General features: G+C 42.0%; 1 protein-coding gene across 1 annotated transcript in view; it reads right to left on the bottom strand.

Moving 5' to 3' along the window:
• The window catches only part of DHX8 (DEAH-box helicase 8), a 140876-nt gene that overhangs the window by 20367 nt on the left and 103663 nt on the right, over positions 1-16846 (bottom strand). The window contains exons 20-21 of the mRNA XM_068263424.1: positions 6690-6827; positions 3334-3462 (exon numbers count right to left, since the gene is read on the bottom strand). Of these exons, the coding sequence (XP_068119525.1) occupies positions 3334-3462; positions 6690-6827 (267 nt within the window). The remainder of the gene's footprint in view (positions 1-3333; positions 3463-6689; positions 6828-16846) is intronic.

Here is a 16846-nt window from a genome sequence, read left to right as displayed (position 1 = left end):
AACTGGACAAGATCTATTGAACAAATAACAGCCCTCTTAGGAACACTGAAAATTCATTCCACAAAATATGGGACCCCTGGACTAACTTCACCAGATCTACCTCCCTAACCATTACCCTCAATTTACCTTAGACCCTTTGCTCCCTCTCATCCCCCACATGATCAGCTTTGGGACTTACACTATTTCTCCTCTCCAATGATTGTTATACACCTATCGTTACTTACCTTCCTCACCACTTGAGGTGTTCTGTTTTTGTTTCTGTTTTTGTTTTTAGTACAATACATTTTCTAATAGGTTTGTTACAGTCCTATTTATTACCAACTAAGGCCATACATAACCCAATCGCCATGTTATAGACATCAAAAACCAATCTCCTCCCCACTTTCTACTCCTGGATCTACACATGATTAATCTAGACCAGTGGTCCTCAAACTAAGGCCCGCGGGCCGAATGTGGCCCCCTGAGGCTTTTTTACTGGCCCCCACACACAAAACGTCTTACTTATAGATGTGGTCAGCTACATCTTTAAATATTGGTGGTCTGCATATAGAATAGCAGTGCTGGCACCACCCATCCACATGGAAGCCAGAAAGCAGTAATTCGTTGGTTTCTAATCAAAATCCACATCAGGTGACACTGCTGTCCAATTGGACTGCAGGTTGGCACCTGGGTATGCTTCATTGTCTGGCCTGCAAAGACTTCTACATCATTTTAGGTTTACTCCGGCCCCCCATCAGTCTGAAGTATGTTGACCCGGCCCTCAACCCGAAACTGATCTGATGCTGATACAATCATATGTTATTTGTATGTCCTATTCCACGCCATCTGTATTTTGCATGAACCTTTTATCCACTTTTTCAAAAAACAAAAAAAAGGTGTTACAAAAAAAATATATCATATAGGAGACACACAGTGATATTTGAGAAGTGAAATGAAGTTTATTGGAATTACAGAAAGTGTGCAATAATTGTTTAAACAAAATTAGGCAGGTGCATAAATGTGGGCACCACAAAAAAGAAATGAAATCAATATTTAGTAGATCCTCCTTTTGCAGAAATTACAGCCTCTAAATGCTTCCTGTAGGTTCCAATGAAAGTCTGGATTCTGCTTGAAGGTATTTTAGATCATTCCGCTTTACAAAACATCTCTAGTTCGTTCAGATTTGATGGTTTCTGAGCATGGACAGCGTTCTTTAACTCACACCACAGATTTTCAATTATATTCAGGTCTGGGGACTGAGATGGCCATTCCAGAACATTGTATTTGCTCCTCTGCATGAATGCCTTAGCGGATTTTAAACAGTGTTTAGGGCCGTTGTCTAAGCTGAAGTTGCGCTGGGGCTGGATCTTTCAACAAGTCACTGATTCCTGGACATTGGTCTCCAGAATCTGCTGATACTGAGTGGAATTCATGCTTCCTCAACTTTGACAAGATTCCCAGTCCCTGCACTGGCCACACAGCCCCACAGCATGATGGAACCACCACCATATTTTACTGTAGGTAGAATGCGTTTTTTTTTAAATGCTGTGTTTTTCCTCAATGCATAATGCCTCTTGTTATGCCCAAATAACTCAATTTTAGTTTCAGCAGTCCACAGCACCTTATTCCAAAATTAAGTTGGCTTGTCCAAATGTGCTTTAGCATACATTAAGCGGCTCTGTTTGTTCTGTGGGCGGAGAAAAGGCTTCTTCTACATACAGCATCTCCTTGTGTAAAGTGTGCCGAATGGTTGAACGATGCACAGTTACTCCATCTGCAGCAAGATGATGTTGTAGGTCTTTGGTGCTGGTCTGTGGGTTGACTGACTGTTTTCACCATTCGTCGCATCGGTTTATCTGATTTTTTCGTGGTCTGACACTTCGAGCCTTAACTTGAACTGAGCCTGTGGTCTTCCATTTCCTCAATATAATCCTAACTGTGGAAACAGACAGCTGAAATCTCTGAGACAGCTTTCTGTATCCTCCCCCTAAACCATGATGGCGAACAATCTTTGTCTTCAGGTCATTTGAGAGTTGTTGAGACTCCCATGTTGTTACTCTTCAGAGGGAAACTTACAATTGACCCCCTTAAATAGTCTTTCTTATAATTTGATTCACCTGTGTATGTAGGTCAGGGGTCACGGAGCTTACCAAGCCAATTTGAGTTCCAATAATTAGTTCTAAAGGTTTTGGAATCACTAAAATGACAACAGTGCCCAAATGTATGCACCTGCCTAATTTTATTGAAACAATTATTGCACACTTTCTGTAAATGCAATAAACTTCGTCTCACTTCTCAAATATCACTGTGTGCATCTCCTATATGATAAATGTAACTGACATTTTTTATCGTAACAACCAACGATTTATACAGAAAAATCATGACAATTAACAACGTTGCCCAAACTTTCGCATCCCACTGTATTTAAAACAAATCAGAGAAAAGCATAATTTGGAATACGGTGTATATGTAACTATGCAACACTAGAGAGAAGGACAAAAAGCAAAGGAGAAAGTGGGCAAGTGCTATTCTATACAGTTAATGCTGATGCACTAGTATGCCAGCCATTGCATCTCTCTTCATAATAGAATGAGGCTGCTTTTACAGTGTCATACCATTAATTTACACAGTTTCTTAGTAATGTTATGTGAGCACCTCCACTGTGTCAACTTCTCACTAACACTGACAGCAGCCTGCACACACGAAAACTAAATTGGGTTGGGGGTGGATTGTATTACTGTGCAGGGTTACAGGCATTCACTGAGCAGAGCAGACGTTTGTGCAGTGACACTGGAGCAGACGTTTGTGCAGTGACTGCACAGCACAGCACAATCACAGCATGGCCGAGCCTGCCAGCATGCTCCCTCTCTCCCCTGCTGGTCCTTGATAGCAGATTTCCTTTTCCTCCCTTGTGATCCATACCAGCTCTGACCCCTTCCCAGCCAGGATGGCACGGAAGGGAGGGACAGATAGGAGAGCAGGCATGGATTACTTGAAAGACGGCACTGCTGGGACGCGCAGATATGCAACAGCTGCTTCAACAGACAGTGGCTGGTCACTTGCCCCAACACTTCTCACTCTCACACGCCGACTCTTCTGTCCTGCCTCCTGCCATTCAGAGAGCTCAGCAAGTTGAAGGAGCCGCTCTCCTTCTTCAAGGCAGTGCATGTACACACTTCCTGGTTTGGCTGTATTAGTTAAGAAAGTTCACTGGGGATTGGTGATCATGTCACTGCTGCCTTACTAAACTGGATATTTCATAGAAAATGTCACCATTTCCAAACTATTCAAAAAATATCAACATGTTAGTAGGCTCACTTTAATCATGAATTACCACAAAAGTGTACAGTGTACCTTGGGTCTGTAGAACACATTCTGCACAGAAAGCATAGAAACAATGGTCAACATTTCCTCACTGCAACCAAGATGCACAGACATTATCAGCATCTTGCACAACATAGGTTCTAGGGGGAATTCCGCCATCTAAAAATGAAAGACAATTGACAGTTACACATGACAACTACTAAGCACAAGTAAACAATGTCAAGGAAATTTTTTTTTTGCTTGTCGTTGAAAACCTTTATAACAATATTAACACAGAGCTGCTATAAAAGTATTACAAATGTATTAAACAACATCTGAACATTGTGACAGTGTGTTTGGCATTCTCAATACACAAATGATAATAAAATCCTCCCAATTAAAAACATATGAGCGATATATAGCACAGTCCCGCGACAATGTTGTTCGTTTATGCATATTGTTACTGTTTAGATTTTTGATGTGGAAAAAAAAAAATTGAGCTTTGTACCAAAATGTTGGAATGATAATGTACCACCCTACTCTCTATTCTCAATAAAGCTCAATGTTGGAAAAAAAAAAAAACATATGAGCGAACGCTACTCAGTTCAATCTATGATGTCACAGTCTCCCAAAGGAATAACATTAAGAAGGGACCACTTGGCAAGACTGTGAGGCCACCAGCATAGGAATATACATGCTGCTCCTTTCTACTCCTGCTCCCAAAACCCAATTGAACTCAGAGTTGCATAGCGTACAGCTGTGAGAGACTATCTCATGTCATTATTATTGGTTTATAGAGAACGCCAAACATTAAGTGTCACAATGTTCACATGTTATTTAATACATTTCAAATACCTTTGTAGTAACTCTGATGTCAATATTGTTACAGTGGAATTGTGTTATACAGTAGCAGGTCTCCCATACTCGGGTATAGTATACAGATCAAGGGTTGGCTGCTCACTTTAATACGTGGTTTATCATTCAAAACCTTGTCTCTCGTTAGGCCACAATAACTGCGCTATTTATAAACTTCTTAAAGAGCAACTGCCGGGCATAAAATCAAAAATCAATTATTTATTTTTATCTGGTAAACAAGTAATAAGTATGCTAACCAGGTAATCCTAAAGTAAAAATCACTATTACTTTTCTTGTTGATAAAGGATTATTTCCCAGTTTACCTGACTGTTAAACACAAAATTTGGTACGCAAAAGGAAGTTGCAGGGCATGCTGGGTTGTCCTTTTTTGTTTCTCTACTTCCCTCAGACTTAACTAATGCATCCTGATTGGCTGAAGCCTCTTTCTATCCTGTTTTCCCCTCCCACAACTCTATTACTCTCTGATTGGCCAATATTTCTCATGCGGAGACAATGCACTTTGTATAATGAAGGGCGGGCAAATCAGGCAGAGGAACGTAAGGGAGGAAATTACAACAGGATTGGCTTCAAAATAGCCACACTTAAAATGGGAATGCTAGGAAGGATTTCTTTTTTTTACTGTAGAAAAATCACTAAAATCAAAACGTGGACAGTGCAATACATATGTTAAGTAGAGCAAGTATTTATCTACTTATGCACGTGTTTTATTTTTTCTGAGATAGTATGGCTGTCGCTCCTCTTTCAAGAGAAAATTTACTGAACTATGATTAAAATTGCTTGTATTTTACAATATTAATTTATACTTATTTTAGTCATGTTTTTCACATTGTAAAATATGTCCTCTCCCTGTACATTCTTAAACTTATCACAGCTGGCGACCACTTTGCTGCTAGCAAGAAGCTTCATTGCAAAATGTATGCTGTGTACTCCGAAGTGAGCAGAAACACCTGGTCTCTCACCAAGAGCATAACTTAATAACCCCTATGAAACATAAGTGGGAGATCATGGTTAAAGGGGTTCTTTCGCGAATGAGAAAAAAAAATAAAAAGTGGTTTATGCATAAACTATTAAACATCCTTCTAAAATAGTGTAAAAAAAGTTTTTTTTTAAAAAAATGAATGAATGGTTTCATCAATACAACATGTAATGTAAACAGTGACGGATGATAGACTGGGAGGCTAATGCACTTGTTAGGGGTGTTTTTTTTTTTTTTTACTTTCATTTCACAACCATAACTCCTGCCTACCTAGTTTCCAGTGGTATAATCCACTGCCAGCAGGAATCGCCGGTATAACTGTAACAGCTGAGCTCCTCAATATGTGTTTACATTGTTGCTAGGCAACCAGACAGCCTGTGCAGGGAGTCCTTTGTGCAAAGAGTCATAAGCTGCTGGGAGAATCAGCCAGAATCAGTCCCATCTACACCATATGATTCTTTGTCAGATTCGATTCAATTTGATTCGATTCAATCTGACATGTCCGATATATGATTCGATTCAATTTGATTCAAATTGAATCGAATCATGAATCGGACATGTCAGATTGAATTAAATCGAATCAAATTGAATCGAATCTGACAAAGAATCATATGGTGTAGATGGGACTGATTCTGGCTGATTCTCCCAGCAGCTTATGACTCTTTGCACAAAGGACTCCGTGCACAGGTTGTCTGGTTGCCTAGCAACAATGTAAACACAGGTTGTGGAGCTCAGCAGAGCTCAGCTGTTACAGTTATACCAGCAATTCCTGCTGGCAGTGGATTATACCACTGAAAACTAGGTAGGCAGCAGTTACGGTTGTGAAATGAAAGAAGAAGGAAAAAAAAACAAAAAAAACCACCCCTAACAAGTGGATTAGCCAGTCATCCGTCACCGTTTACATTACATGTTGTATTGATGAAACCATTCATTTTGTTAAAAAAATTACACTATTTTAGAAGGATGATTAATAGTTTATGCATAAACCACTTTTTATTTTTTTCTCATTCGCGGAAGAACCCCTTTAAATACCAATATACTGTATAGATATATAAAGTGTTTCTGATGCTGAATCTAGGATAGCCAATGTTACCTTAAATATCCTGAATAATGTATTACATTCTACCATATGCTGTTGCGGTACTCTTTAAGCTAGGGCTAGCTAATAAGTTCTCACCATCACCGACATGGTTTTCACCCTTTTGTTTGTAGTAACTTACGGTGCATTTTGTTAGTCACAATGTATTAGTCACTGTAACATTTACGGTAAGTTGTCCATCATGTCAAGGAAGAGTATGATGCTTTATAAATCACTAAATAATACAGTAATAATAATAATAGCAGCAGTTTTATGTATTTACTCAAAAACTGCAAATATTTTTTCTAAGAGAAAACTCTTAATAAATTCATTGAAGATGGTGTCAATTTTTAACAACTGAAGATGTCAGTTTTTAACATTTGGTTAAACTGCATTTTTTATTTTTTTAGTCAAGCAGCCCAGATACATCTAAAACAAAAAACTTCTTTATATTAATTGCTTCAAATAAATAATTACCCTTCGTCCAAGACGAGTAAGTAGGCCTTCATCATCTAATGCACCAAGCGTATATAGTTGTTCCATGGCGGTGATGAGTGTCTCCATAGGTGGGGCATCCATAAAGTCAAAAGATAGCAAATCATTGATACCCATAGCCTTCATATTAAAACAGAAATTAGATTTGTAAGGTTCTTCAAATAACTAATTACAAAGACATTTACATCATTTAAATATGCGCAAGTGCCAAAAAAACCCGTAACATTACAGTATATACACATGCTAGATAGAACTTGGCTATACAGGATGGACCATGAACTAGTTAAAAATTTGCCAAGCCAAGTCTTTTAATAACATCAATGACTTAAAGGACCACTAGAAATAGTAGGCAGTTGACAGAACTGACAGGTTTTGGGCCAGTCCATCTCATGGGGGAGTCTCAGGATTTTCTTTGTTTTCAAACAGCATTTCCTAAACAGCAGTTTAACTGCCAAAATAGTAAGCCAGCTTCCCTACCTACTTGCACACTATTTTGTCAGACTTTGAAACTGCCGTTTCTGACAAAGCACCATAACCCTTTCCAATGCTTTTTCTGGATCACCCACATCCCCCCACCATCATCTTATTTTTTCCAGGTCTCTGGGAGGGGATGTAGGTGATCTGGAAAAATTATTGGGACCAGGACCCGGAGGCTCCATACTCAGCATCAGCGGCGGGGAAGGGACCAGCGCCAGCTTGCGCCCTGTAGCTTAGCCCCCTTGCATGAGTGTCAGCGTAATACTGTTTCTATGCAGCAATGCATGCTGACAAAAGGGATCAAAGTGCAGCAGCATCCCCATGATGAGTTGCAGCATTGAATAGAAAGAATATGGGATAGGGATGAGACATACAAATTGATACCTGTGCTATTTTTATCCTCCGGTCATAACCTTAGATCAGTCCTTGGTTTAGGAACATTAACAGAGGTTTTCATGACATCTCCAGCTCTTGGTGAATGGGGCATATCCAAACTGCAAATAGACTGTGTGACCACTAACAATTATCCTGTCCCTATTTGCTTCATATTAAACAGTGCCAGTGTATTCACGGCCAAGGCGACCGGTCAGGGCAATCTTAGTTGAGAATCTAGCATTTGTGCAGGTATTCCCCGAGGTTCTCTGAGTGCACTTTAATGACCTGGATGGGTGTAGCAGCTACTATTCACTGTGAACGCAGAGTAAAACACCTTACCCTGGCTTCCTTCTCCATATTCTGCTAATAGCTAAACTCTTTGAACCAAGCAGGTGATTCCATATTTGTGTCTACACTCTGTAGTTACAAAGCAATAGATGTCAAAGTAGATCACAATAATACAAAATGCATACTTAGCTGCAAAACATTTTTCTAAGCGCTACTTCTTAAGTGCCTGGCCCTTCCCCACAGCTTGGTCACCTGTCACTCTCCCACATGTGACCCACTGGGTTTTCAAACAAGTGAGCTTGGTACACAAAATTAGCAGACGCATGCAATTGTATGTTTATATGTCATAAAGTGGAGTCTGGGACCTGAAGTTAAAGCTGATTACACACAACAGTCATTCAACGGTACATTCATTCCAGGTAGGGAGATGCTATTTAGAATTTGGCAGTAGGGACAATTTAGTTAAGTTATTCTCAACTGTTATTCTTAAAGGGGAACTGAAGAGAGGTATATGGAGGCTGTCATGTTTATTTCCTTTTAATCAATACCAGTTACCTGGCGGCCCTGCTGGTCTATTTCTCTGCAGTAGTATCTGATTAACCACCTGCCGCCCGCGTCACGCCAGTAGGCGTGGCCGCGGCGGCAGCCCCAGGACCGCCTAACGCCGATTGGCGGAAGGTCCTGTCAAACAGAAATGCGGGCGATCGCGCGCACATCGCCCAGCATGACTTGCGGCCCCCCTGTGTCATCAGCCCGCCGGCCAATTAGCAGCGCCGGCGGGCTGCGATCTTTCAAATAGCCCTATCCCAAGTGTATAATACACGTTATGTAAACAACGTGTATTATACTGGCTGCCTCCTCCTCTCCTGGTCACAGCGCGCCCGGACCACCAGGAGAGAGGACGGCAGCCCTGCTTAGTAAGCCACACACGTTTCCCCGCTTGATCCCCCACCCGATCGCCGCTGATCACCCCCACTACCCCCCTCACTGGCCCTGCCAAGGCGTCTGACTGAGGTCTGAGTGTCATCTGGTCGCCTGTCACAGCTCTGATCGAGGTCTGTGTGACATGTGAGTGACATGTGAGTGACATCATTGCCTGTGCACAGTTTTTTGACTTCTGATTGATTGCGTTGTGATTATTGATCATCTGTGATTGCTCTGTGTTTTCAATTGCTGTATACATTGGTTGGCATCTGACAGCTGCACTGTGATTGATATCTGGTCGCCTGTCACAGCTCTGATCGAGGTCTGAGTGAGATCTATTGTTTGTGCACTGATTTTTGACATCTGATTGATTGATTAGTGATTGGTATTTGATCATCTGTGATTGCCTGAGATTTCAATTATTGTTTACATTGGTTGGCATCTGACAGCGGCGCTGTGATTGATATCTGGTCGCCTGTCACAACTCTGATCGAGGTCTGAGTGACATCTATTGTCTGTGCACTGATTTTTGACGATTGATTGATTGATTAGTGATTGGTATTTGATCATCTAATTGCCTGAGATTTCAATTGCCGTTTACATTGGTTGGCATCTGACAGTGGCACTGTGATTGATATCTGGTCGCCTGTCACAGCTCTGATCGAGGTCTGAGTGAGATCTGAGTGACATCTATTGTCTGTGTACTGATTTTTGACATCTGATTGATTGATTAGTGATTGGTTTTTGATCATCTGATTTCCCTGTGATTCCAATTGCTGTTTACATTTGTTGGAATCTGACAGCGGCACTGTGATTGATATCTGGTCGCCTGTCACAGCTCTGATCGAGGTCTGAGTGACATCTATTGCCTGTGCACTGTTTTTTTGGCCAGTGAGTTAGCTAGGCCCCTTTTGTTAGGTAGTTAGCGCCCAGCCCACTACACCGCAATCACTATAAGTCGCTGATTAGCGTCATCACTGTCGCTAATCTGCATTGGTACTATATAGTATCTGTAAGTGATCAGTACTGATCACAGTCAGATCTATATAAGTACGTTAGGGTCACCTTAGAGTAGGCTCCACTAAAAACGCAGTGTTTGCCCGATCAGACCTGATCGTTCTGCCGCACTTGCGTTCAGCCCTCCCCACCAAGTGAAAGAAATTTTTGTTTTCTGATCACTGCAAAAAAACACAATAGCTGCGACGCTATAAAGATCAGTTTTGATTTTTTTTTTTAAATCAAAACTGAGCGATCGCAGCTCTTTACTTAACAAATACTCCCATTTGCTAGACAGGTGCATTTTTTCCTGGGTGGTCTCAGAGGAATACCCCCTAAATTTAGCAGCCCAAAATGGCAAAAAAGATGTATTCCCTGCAAGAGGCCTACAGTATTATGGCCGAGTCGGGTGAGAGTGATTGGAACTTCTCATCCGACGAATCATCCGGCTCAGAATATGAACCTGTAGAGGACAGTGACTCTCTGACCGATAGTTCTGATGACGAGGTTGTGGTCCCTGCTAGCGCCAGGCGTTCCCGACCCCATGTCAGTGGACCACAGGTTGCGCAGGATCAACCTCAAGGCCAGCAGAGTGGTGCTAGCGCTGATCCAGATTTTGATGGTGAGGCATGCACCAACAGCGCAGCACATCCTGGACTTGAAACCAGTACTGCCGTAGACCCTGGTGAAGTGGCGAGCACCAGCATGGCAGTTGAAACTGGTTCGGTGTTACGTGCAGTAAGACCCCAGTCGCAGCCACCAGAAACACGGGCCCGTAGTACCCCTAGGCTCCCAGAGGTGCTGGCAAACCCTCATTGGAAGTTCCCTAATTCCGCCGCACCCGTAGTGCCCCCTTTCACCGCCCAGTCTGGAGTCCAGGTGGAGACAGATCATCTAGGATCGGCCCTAGACGCTTTTCATCTGATCTTCACAGAGGATCTCTACGACTTAGTCGTGGCAGAGACCAACCGTAAGGCCACACAATTTATCACCGCCAATCCGAACAGCTCCCATGCCCAGCCTTTTCGGTGGAAACAGGTCACAGTTTTCGAATTTAAAATCTTTTTGGGCCTTCTCCTTAACATGGGTCTAACTAAAAAAAATGTATTGCGGTCCTATTGGTCTACGCACCCAATAAATCACATGCCTATGTACTCTGCTGCCATGTCCAGGTCACGTTTTGAGGACATCCTGCGCTTCCTGCACTTTAATGATGATACAACCTGTCATGAAAGAGGCCACGCTGACTATGACCGGCTCCACAAATTTCGACCCCTCATAGACCACCTGTCATCCAAATTTGCAGATGCTTACACCCCTGAACAAAACATCTGTATAGACGAGTCCCTCGTACATTTTACCGGGCGCCTTGGCATTAAGCAGTACATCCCAACCAAGCGCGCCCGGTATGGGGTCAAGCTGTATAAGCTCTGTGAAAGGGCCACAGGCTATACATATCGCTTTAGGGTCTATGAGGGAAAAGACACAAAATTGGAGCCGGTCGGATGCCCTGACTACCTGGGGTGCAGTGGCAAGATTGTGTGGGACTTGGTGTCACCCTTATTCCACAAGGGGTACCATCTCTATGTGGACAACTACTACACAAGTGTGGCCCTCTATCAGCATTTGAAGATACTTGGAATTCCCTGCTGTGGCACCGTGCGGCCTAGTCGCCGGGGCTTCCCCCAATATCTCACTGCTACCCGACTTGCACGGGGGGAGAGGGCTGCCTTGTGTAATGACGACCTTCTTGCAGTGAAATGGAAGGACAAGAGGGACGTTTACCTTCTGTCGACCATTCACGGAGACACGACAGTCCAAATTCAGCGAGCAACTGAGGTTGTTGAGAAACCCCTCGCCGTCCACGACTATAATTTAAACATGGGAGGGGTGGACTTCAATGACCAGATGTTGGCTCCCTATTTAGTTTCCCGAAGGACCAGCCGCTGGTATAAGAAAGTGGCTATTTACTTGATTCAATTGGCAATGTACAACAGCTTTGTTCTCTACAGTAAGGCTGGGAGAACAGGATCCTTCCTTAAATTTCAGGAAGAAATCATTTCGGAACTCCTGTATCCAGGAGGGGCCGTGGCCAATCCCCCTAATGTAGTTAGCCGGCTACATGAAAGACACTATGCTTATGTCTTTCCGAGTACCCCAGGTCAACGCACCCCAAGAAAACCTTGTCATGTCTGTAAGAGGGATGGAATGAGGCGTGACACCACTTTTTATTGTCCCTACTGTCCTGACCAGCCTGCCCTATGCATAGGGGAGTGTTTTGAAAAGTTCCATGAACACATTCGCTATTGGAGTAGGGAACGTGAGACACAGTAGTAGTCTCTCAAGGCTCTTTCACACTGGAGCGATGTGTTGCAGCATATTGCCTAGCGAAAGTCCCACTTTGCGGTCCCCCCTTACGCCGGAAGTGGTTGACTTAAAGCTAGTGCATATTACGCTACTGCGCGGCTCCTGTGTGTGAAACCAGACATCTGCTTTTGAGAGACCCAAATACATTGGAGTGATGGTTGCAGCAAATTGCCTAGCGAAAGTCCCACTTTGCGGTCCCCCCTTACGCCGGAAGTGTTCGACTTAAAGCTAGTGCATACCTACGCTACTGCGCGACTCCTGTGTGTGAAACCAGACATCTGCTTTTGAGAGACCCAAATACACAGGGCTGCCAGAAACCTCTCCTTTCACTTGGGACAAAGTGCATAGTGTACTTTGCTACATCTCTGTGCGATGTGCGCTTTGCACACTGTCCCATGGGGAAGGAGAAGTTTGTCCTCGGAAGGTAAGTTAAAAACAAACAAAAAAAAAAACAGGTAAGCAAAAGTTCCAAATGTTATTGTTTGGTTAAAAAGGTTTAATAAAGTTTACGAAAGTTGATGTTCATGAATTTCTTGCATTGCTGCTTGCTTGTTTTTTTTTTTGTATGTTTTTTTCTCTCTCTTTTTCCATCCTTTACCCTTCCAGGTGGACCGAGCATACGACTGATCGACCAACCAGCTGCAGCTCTGATGGTGCATCCTGACAGAAGCATTGCGCGTCTGTCAGATTACACACAAGTCGGTGCATGCAGCGCTGCAGGACGAGATTTCTCCTCCGCAGTAAGATACGTTTGTCAAGGCACATGAGCTGAGGGGTGGTGTTGGAGCTCCTATGCTTTGGCAAGCACTTTGTATCAAAACTGGCAAAGGTTTTTTTCATCCACATCGATCGATGTGAATGAATTAATCTGGTTTGCCAGGGCATAGGAGCAAAGTGGGTTTGGAAAATTTTGTGGACGGTGCTCCTATGTCCTGGCAAACGCCATGCCCCCCTCTTTTTTCACATATTTCGGCAGATATTTTTTCATCCACATTGATCAATGCGAATGTGAGAATCTTTGTCGTTCATTTTTCCTTTTATGGAGAAAAAAGTGCATCACCCGTATGCCCAATATAAGGAGTATAGCAGAAACTCCTAATACTGGCCATACATGTAATGATTGTGGAGACGCTAAAATGCCAGGACAGACCCCCACAAGTGACCCCATTTTAGAAAGAAGACACCCCAAGGTATTCGCTGAGGGGAATGGTGAGTTCATAGAAGATTTTATTTTTTGTCATAAGTTAGCAGAAATGGATTTTTTTATTTTTTTTCCCACAAAGTGTCATTTTCCGCTAACTTATGACAAAAAATAAAATTTTATATGAACTCAGTATGCCCCTCGTGGAATACCTTGGGGTCTCTTCTTTCCAAAATGGGGTCATTTCTGGGGTGTTTTACTGTCCTGCAATTGTTTGGTGGGGGCCTAAATTGTGAGCACTCTTGTAAAGCCTAAAGGTGCTCATTGGACTTTGGGCAAGTTTGCGCAGCTAGCCTGCAAAAAAGTGTCACACGTGGTATTGCCATTCTCATGAGTAGTAGTATAATGTGTTTTGGGGTGTCTTTCCACACATACCCATGCTGGGTGGGAGAAATATCTCTGTAAATGACAATTTAGTGTAAAAAAAATTGTCATTTACAGAGATATTTCTCACACACAGGATTGGTTATGTGTGAAATACACCCCAAAACACATTATACTACTATTCCTGAGTACAGCGATACCACACGTGTGACACTTTTTTGCAGCCTAGCTGTGCAAAGGGGCCCAAAGTCCAATGAGTACCTTTAGAATTTCACAGGTCAATTTTAATTACTTGGTTTCCAGACTACTCCTCACAGTTTAGGGCCCCTAAAATGCCAAGGCAGTATAGGAACCCCACAAGTGACCCCATTTTGGAAAGAAGACACCCCAAGGTATTCCATGAGGGGTATGGTGAGTTCATAGAAGATTTTATTTTTTGTCACAAGTTAGTGGAAAATGACACTTAGTGGAAATGGATTTTTTAGGTTTTTTTCTCACAAACTTGTGTCAAAAAATAAAATATTCTATGAACTCATCATACCCCTCATGGAATACCTTGGGGTGTCTTCTTTCCAAAATGGGATCACTTGTGGGGTTCCTATACTTCCCTGGCATTTTAGGGGCCCAAAACCGTGAGGTGTAGTCTGGAAAACAAATGAGTAAAATTGACCTGTGAAATCCTAAAGGTACTCATTAGACTGTGGGCCCCTTTGCACAGCTAGGCTGCAAGAACGTGTCACACATGTGGTATCCCCGTACTCAGGAGAAGTAGTATAATGTGTTTTGGGGGTGTCTTTTCACACATACCCATGCTGGGTGGGAGAAATATCTCTGTAAATGACAACTTTTTCCATTTTTTTTTTTACACACAATTGTCCATTTACAGAGATATTTCTCCCACCCAGCATGGGTATGTGTAAAAATACACCGCAAAACACATTATACTACTTCTCCTGAGTATGGGGATACCACATGTGTGGCACTTTTTTGCACCCTAACTGCGCTAAGGGGCCCAAAGTCCAATGAGTACCTTTAGGATTTCACAGGTCATTTTGAGAAATTTGGTTTCAAGACTACTCCTCACGGTTTAGGGCCCCTAAAATGCCAGGACAGTATAGGAACCCCACAAATTACCCCATTTTAGGCAGAAGACACCCCAAGGTATTCAGTTAGGAGTATGGTGAGTTCATAGAAGATTTTATTTTTTTGTCACAAGTTAGCGGAAATTGATTTTTATTGTTTTTTTCACAAAGTGTCATTTTCCTCTAACTAGTGACAAAAAATAAAATCTATGAACTCACCATACTCCTAACTGAATACCTTGGGGTGTCTTCTTTCTAAAATGTGGTCATTTGTGGGGTTCCTATACTGTCCTGGCATTTTAGGGGCCCTAAACCGTGAGTAGTCATGAAACGAAATTTCTCAAAATGACCTGTGAAATCATAAAGGTACTCATTGGACTTTGGGCCCCTTAGCGCAGTTAGGGTGCAAAAAAGTGCCACACATGTGGTATCGCCATACTCAGGAGAAGTAGTATAATGTGTTTTGCGGTGTATTTTTACATATACCCATGCTGGGTGGGAGAAATATCTCTGTAAATGGACAATTGTGTGTAAAAAAATCTAAATATTGTCATTTACAGAGATATTTCTCCCACCCAGCATGGGTATATGTAAAAATACACCCCAAAACACATTATACTACTTCTCCCGAGTACAGCGATACCACATGTGTGGCACATTTTTGCACCCTAACTGCGCTAAGGGGCCCAAATTCCAATGAGTACCTTTAGGATTTCACAGGTCATTTTGAGAAATTAGGTTTAAAGACTACTCATCACGGTTTAGGGCGCCTAAAATGCCAGGGCAGTATAGGAACACCACAAATGACCCCATTGTAGAAAGAAGACACCCCAAGGTATTCCGTTAGGAGTATGGTGAGTTCATAGAAGCTTTTATTTTTTTGTCACAAGTTAGCGGAAATTGATTTTTATTGTTTTTTTTTTCACAAAGTGTCATTTTCCTCTAACTTGTGACAAAAAGTAAATTCTTCTATGAACTCACCATACTCCTAACGGAATACCTTGGGGTGTCTTCTTTCTATAATGGGGTCATTTGTGGTGTTCCTATACTGCCCTGGCATTTTAGGGGTCCTAAACCGTGAGGTTTTGAAACCAAATGTCTCAAAATGACCTGTGAAATCCTAAAGGTACTCATTGGACTTTGGGCCCCTTAGCGCAGTTAGGGTGCAAAAAAGTGCCACACATGTGGTATCGCTGTACTCGGAAGAAGTAGTATAATGTGTTTTGGGGTGTATTTTTACACATACCTATGCTGGGTGGGAGAAATATCTTTGTAAATGGACAGTTGTGTATAAAAAAAAATCTAAAAAATCTTATTTACAGAGATATTTCTCCCACCCAGCATGGGTATGTGTAAAAATACACCCCAAAACACATAATACTATTTCTCCTGAGTACGGCGATACCACGTGTGACACTTTTTTGCAGCCTAGGTGCGCTAAGGGGCCCAAAGTCCTATGAGCACCTTTAGGCTTTACAGGGGTGCTTACAATTTAGCACCCCCAAAATGCCAGGACAGTAAACACACCCCACAAATGAACCCATTTTGGAAAGTAGACATCCCAAAGTGTTCAGAGAGGGGCATGGTGAGTCTGTGGCAGATTTCATTTTTTTTTGTCACAAGTTAGCAGAAATGGAAACTTTTTATTATTAATTTTTTTTGTCACAAAGTGTCATTTTCCGCTAACTTGTGACAAAAAATGAAATCTTCTATGAACTCACCATGCCTCTTAGTGAATACTTTGGGATGTCTTCTTTCCAAAATGGGGTCATTTGGGGGGTATTTATACTATCCTGGAATTCTAGCCCCTCATGAAACATGACAGGGGGTCAGAAAAATCAGAGATGCTGGAAAATGGGAAAATTAACTTTTTGCACCATAGTTTGTAAACGCTATAACTTTTACCCAAACCAATAAATATACACTGAATGGGTTTTTTTTTAATCAAAAACATGTTTGTCCACATTTTTCTTGCTGCATGTATACAGAAATTTTACTTTATTTGAAAAATGTCAGCACAGAAAGTTAAAAAAATCATTTTTTTGGACAAAATTCATGTCTTTTTTGATGAATATAATAAAAAGTACAAATCGCAGCAGCAATCA

The sequence above is a fragment of the Hyperolius riggenbachi genome, chromosome 12, assembly GCF_040937935.1.
Source record: "Hyperolius riggenbachi isolate aHypRig1 chromosome 12, aHypRig1.pri, whole genome shotgun sequence".
In the NCBI taxonomy this organism is placed as follows: domain Eukaryota; kingdom Metazoa; phylum Chordata; class Amphibia; order Anura; family Hyperoliidae; genus Hyperolius; species Hyperolius riggenbachi.
The sequence above is the reverse complement of the archived record's forward strand: the minus strand, read 5'-3'. Positions and strand labels throughout refer to the sequence as shown.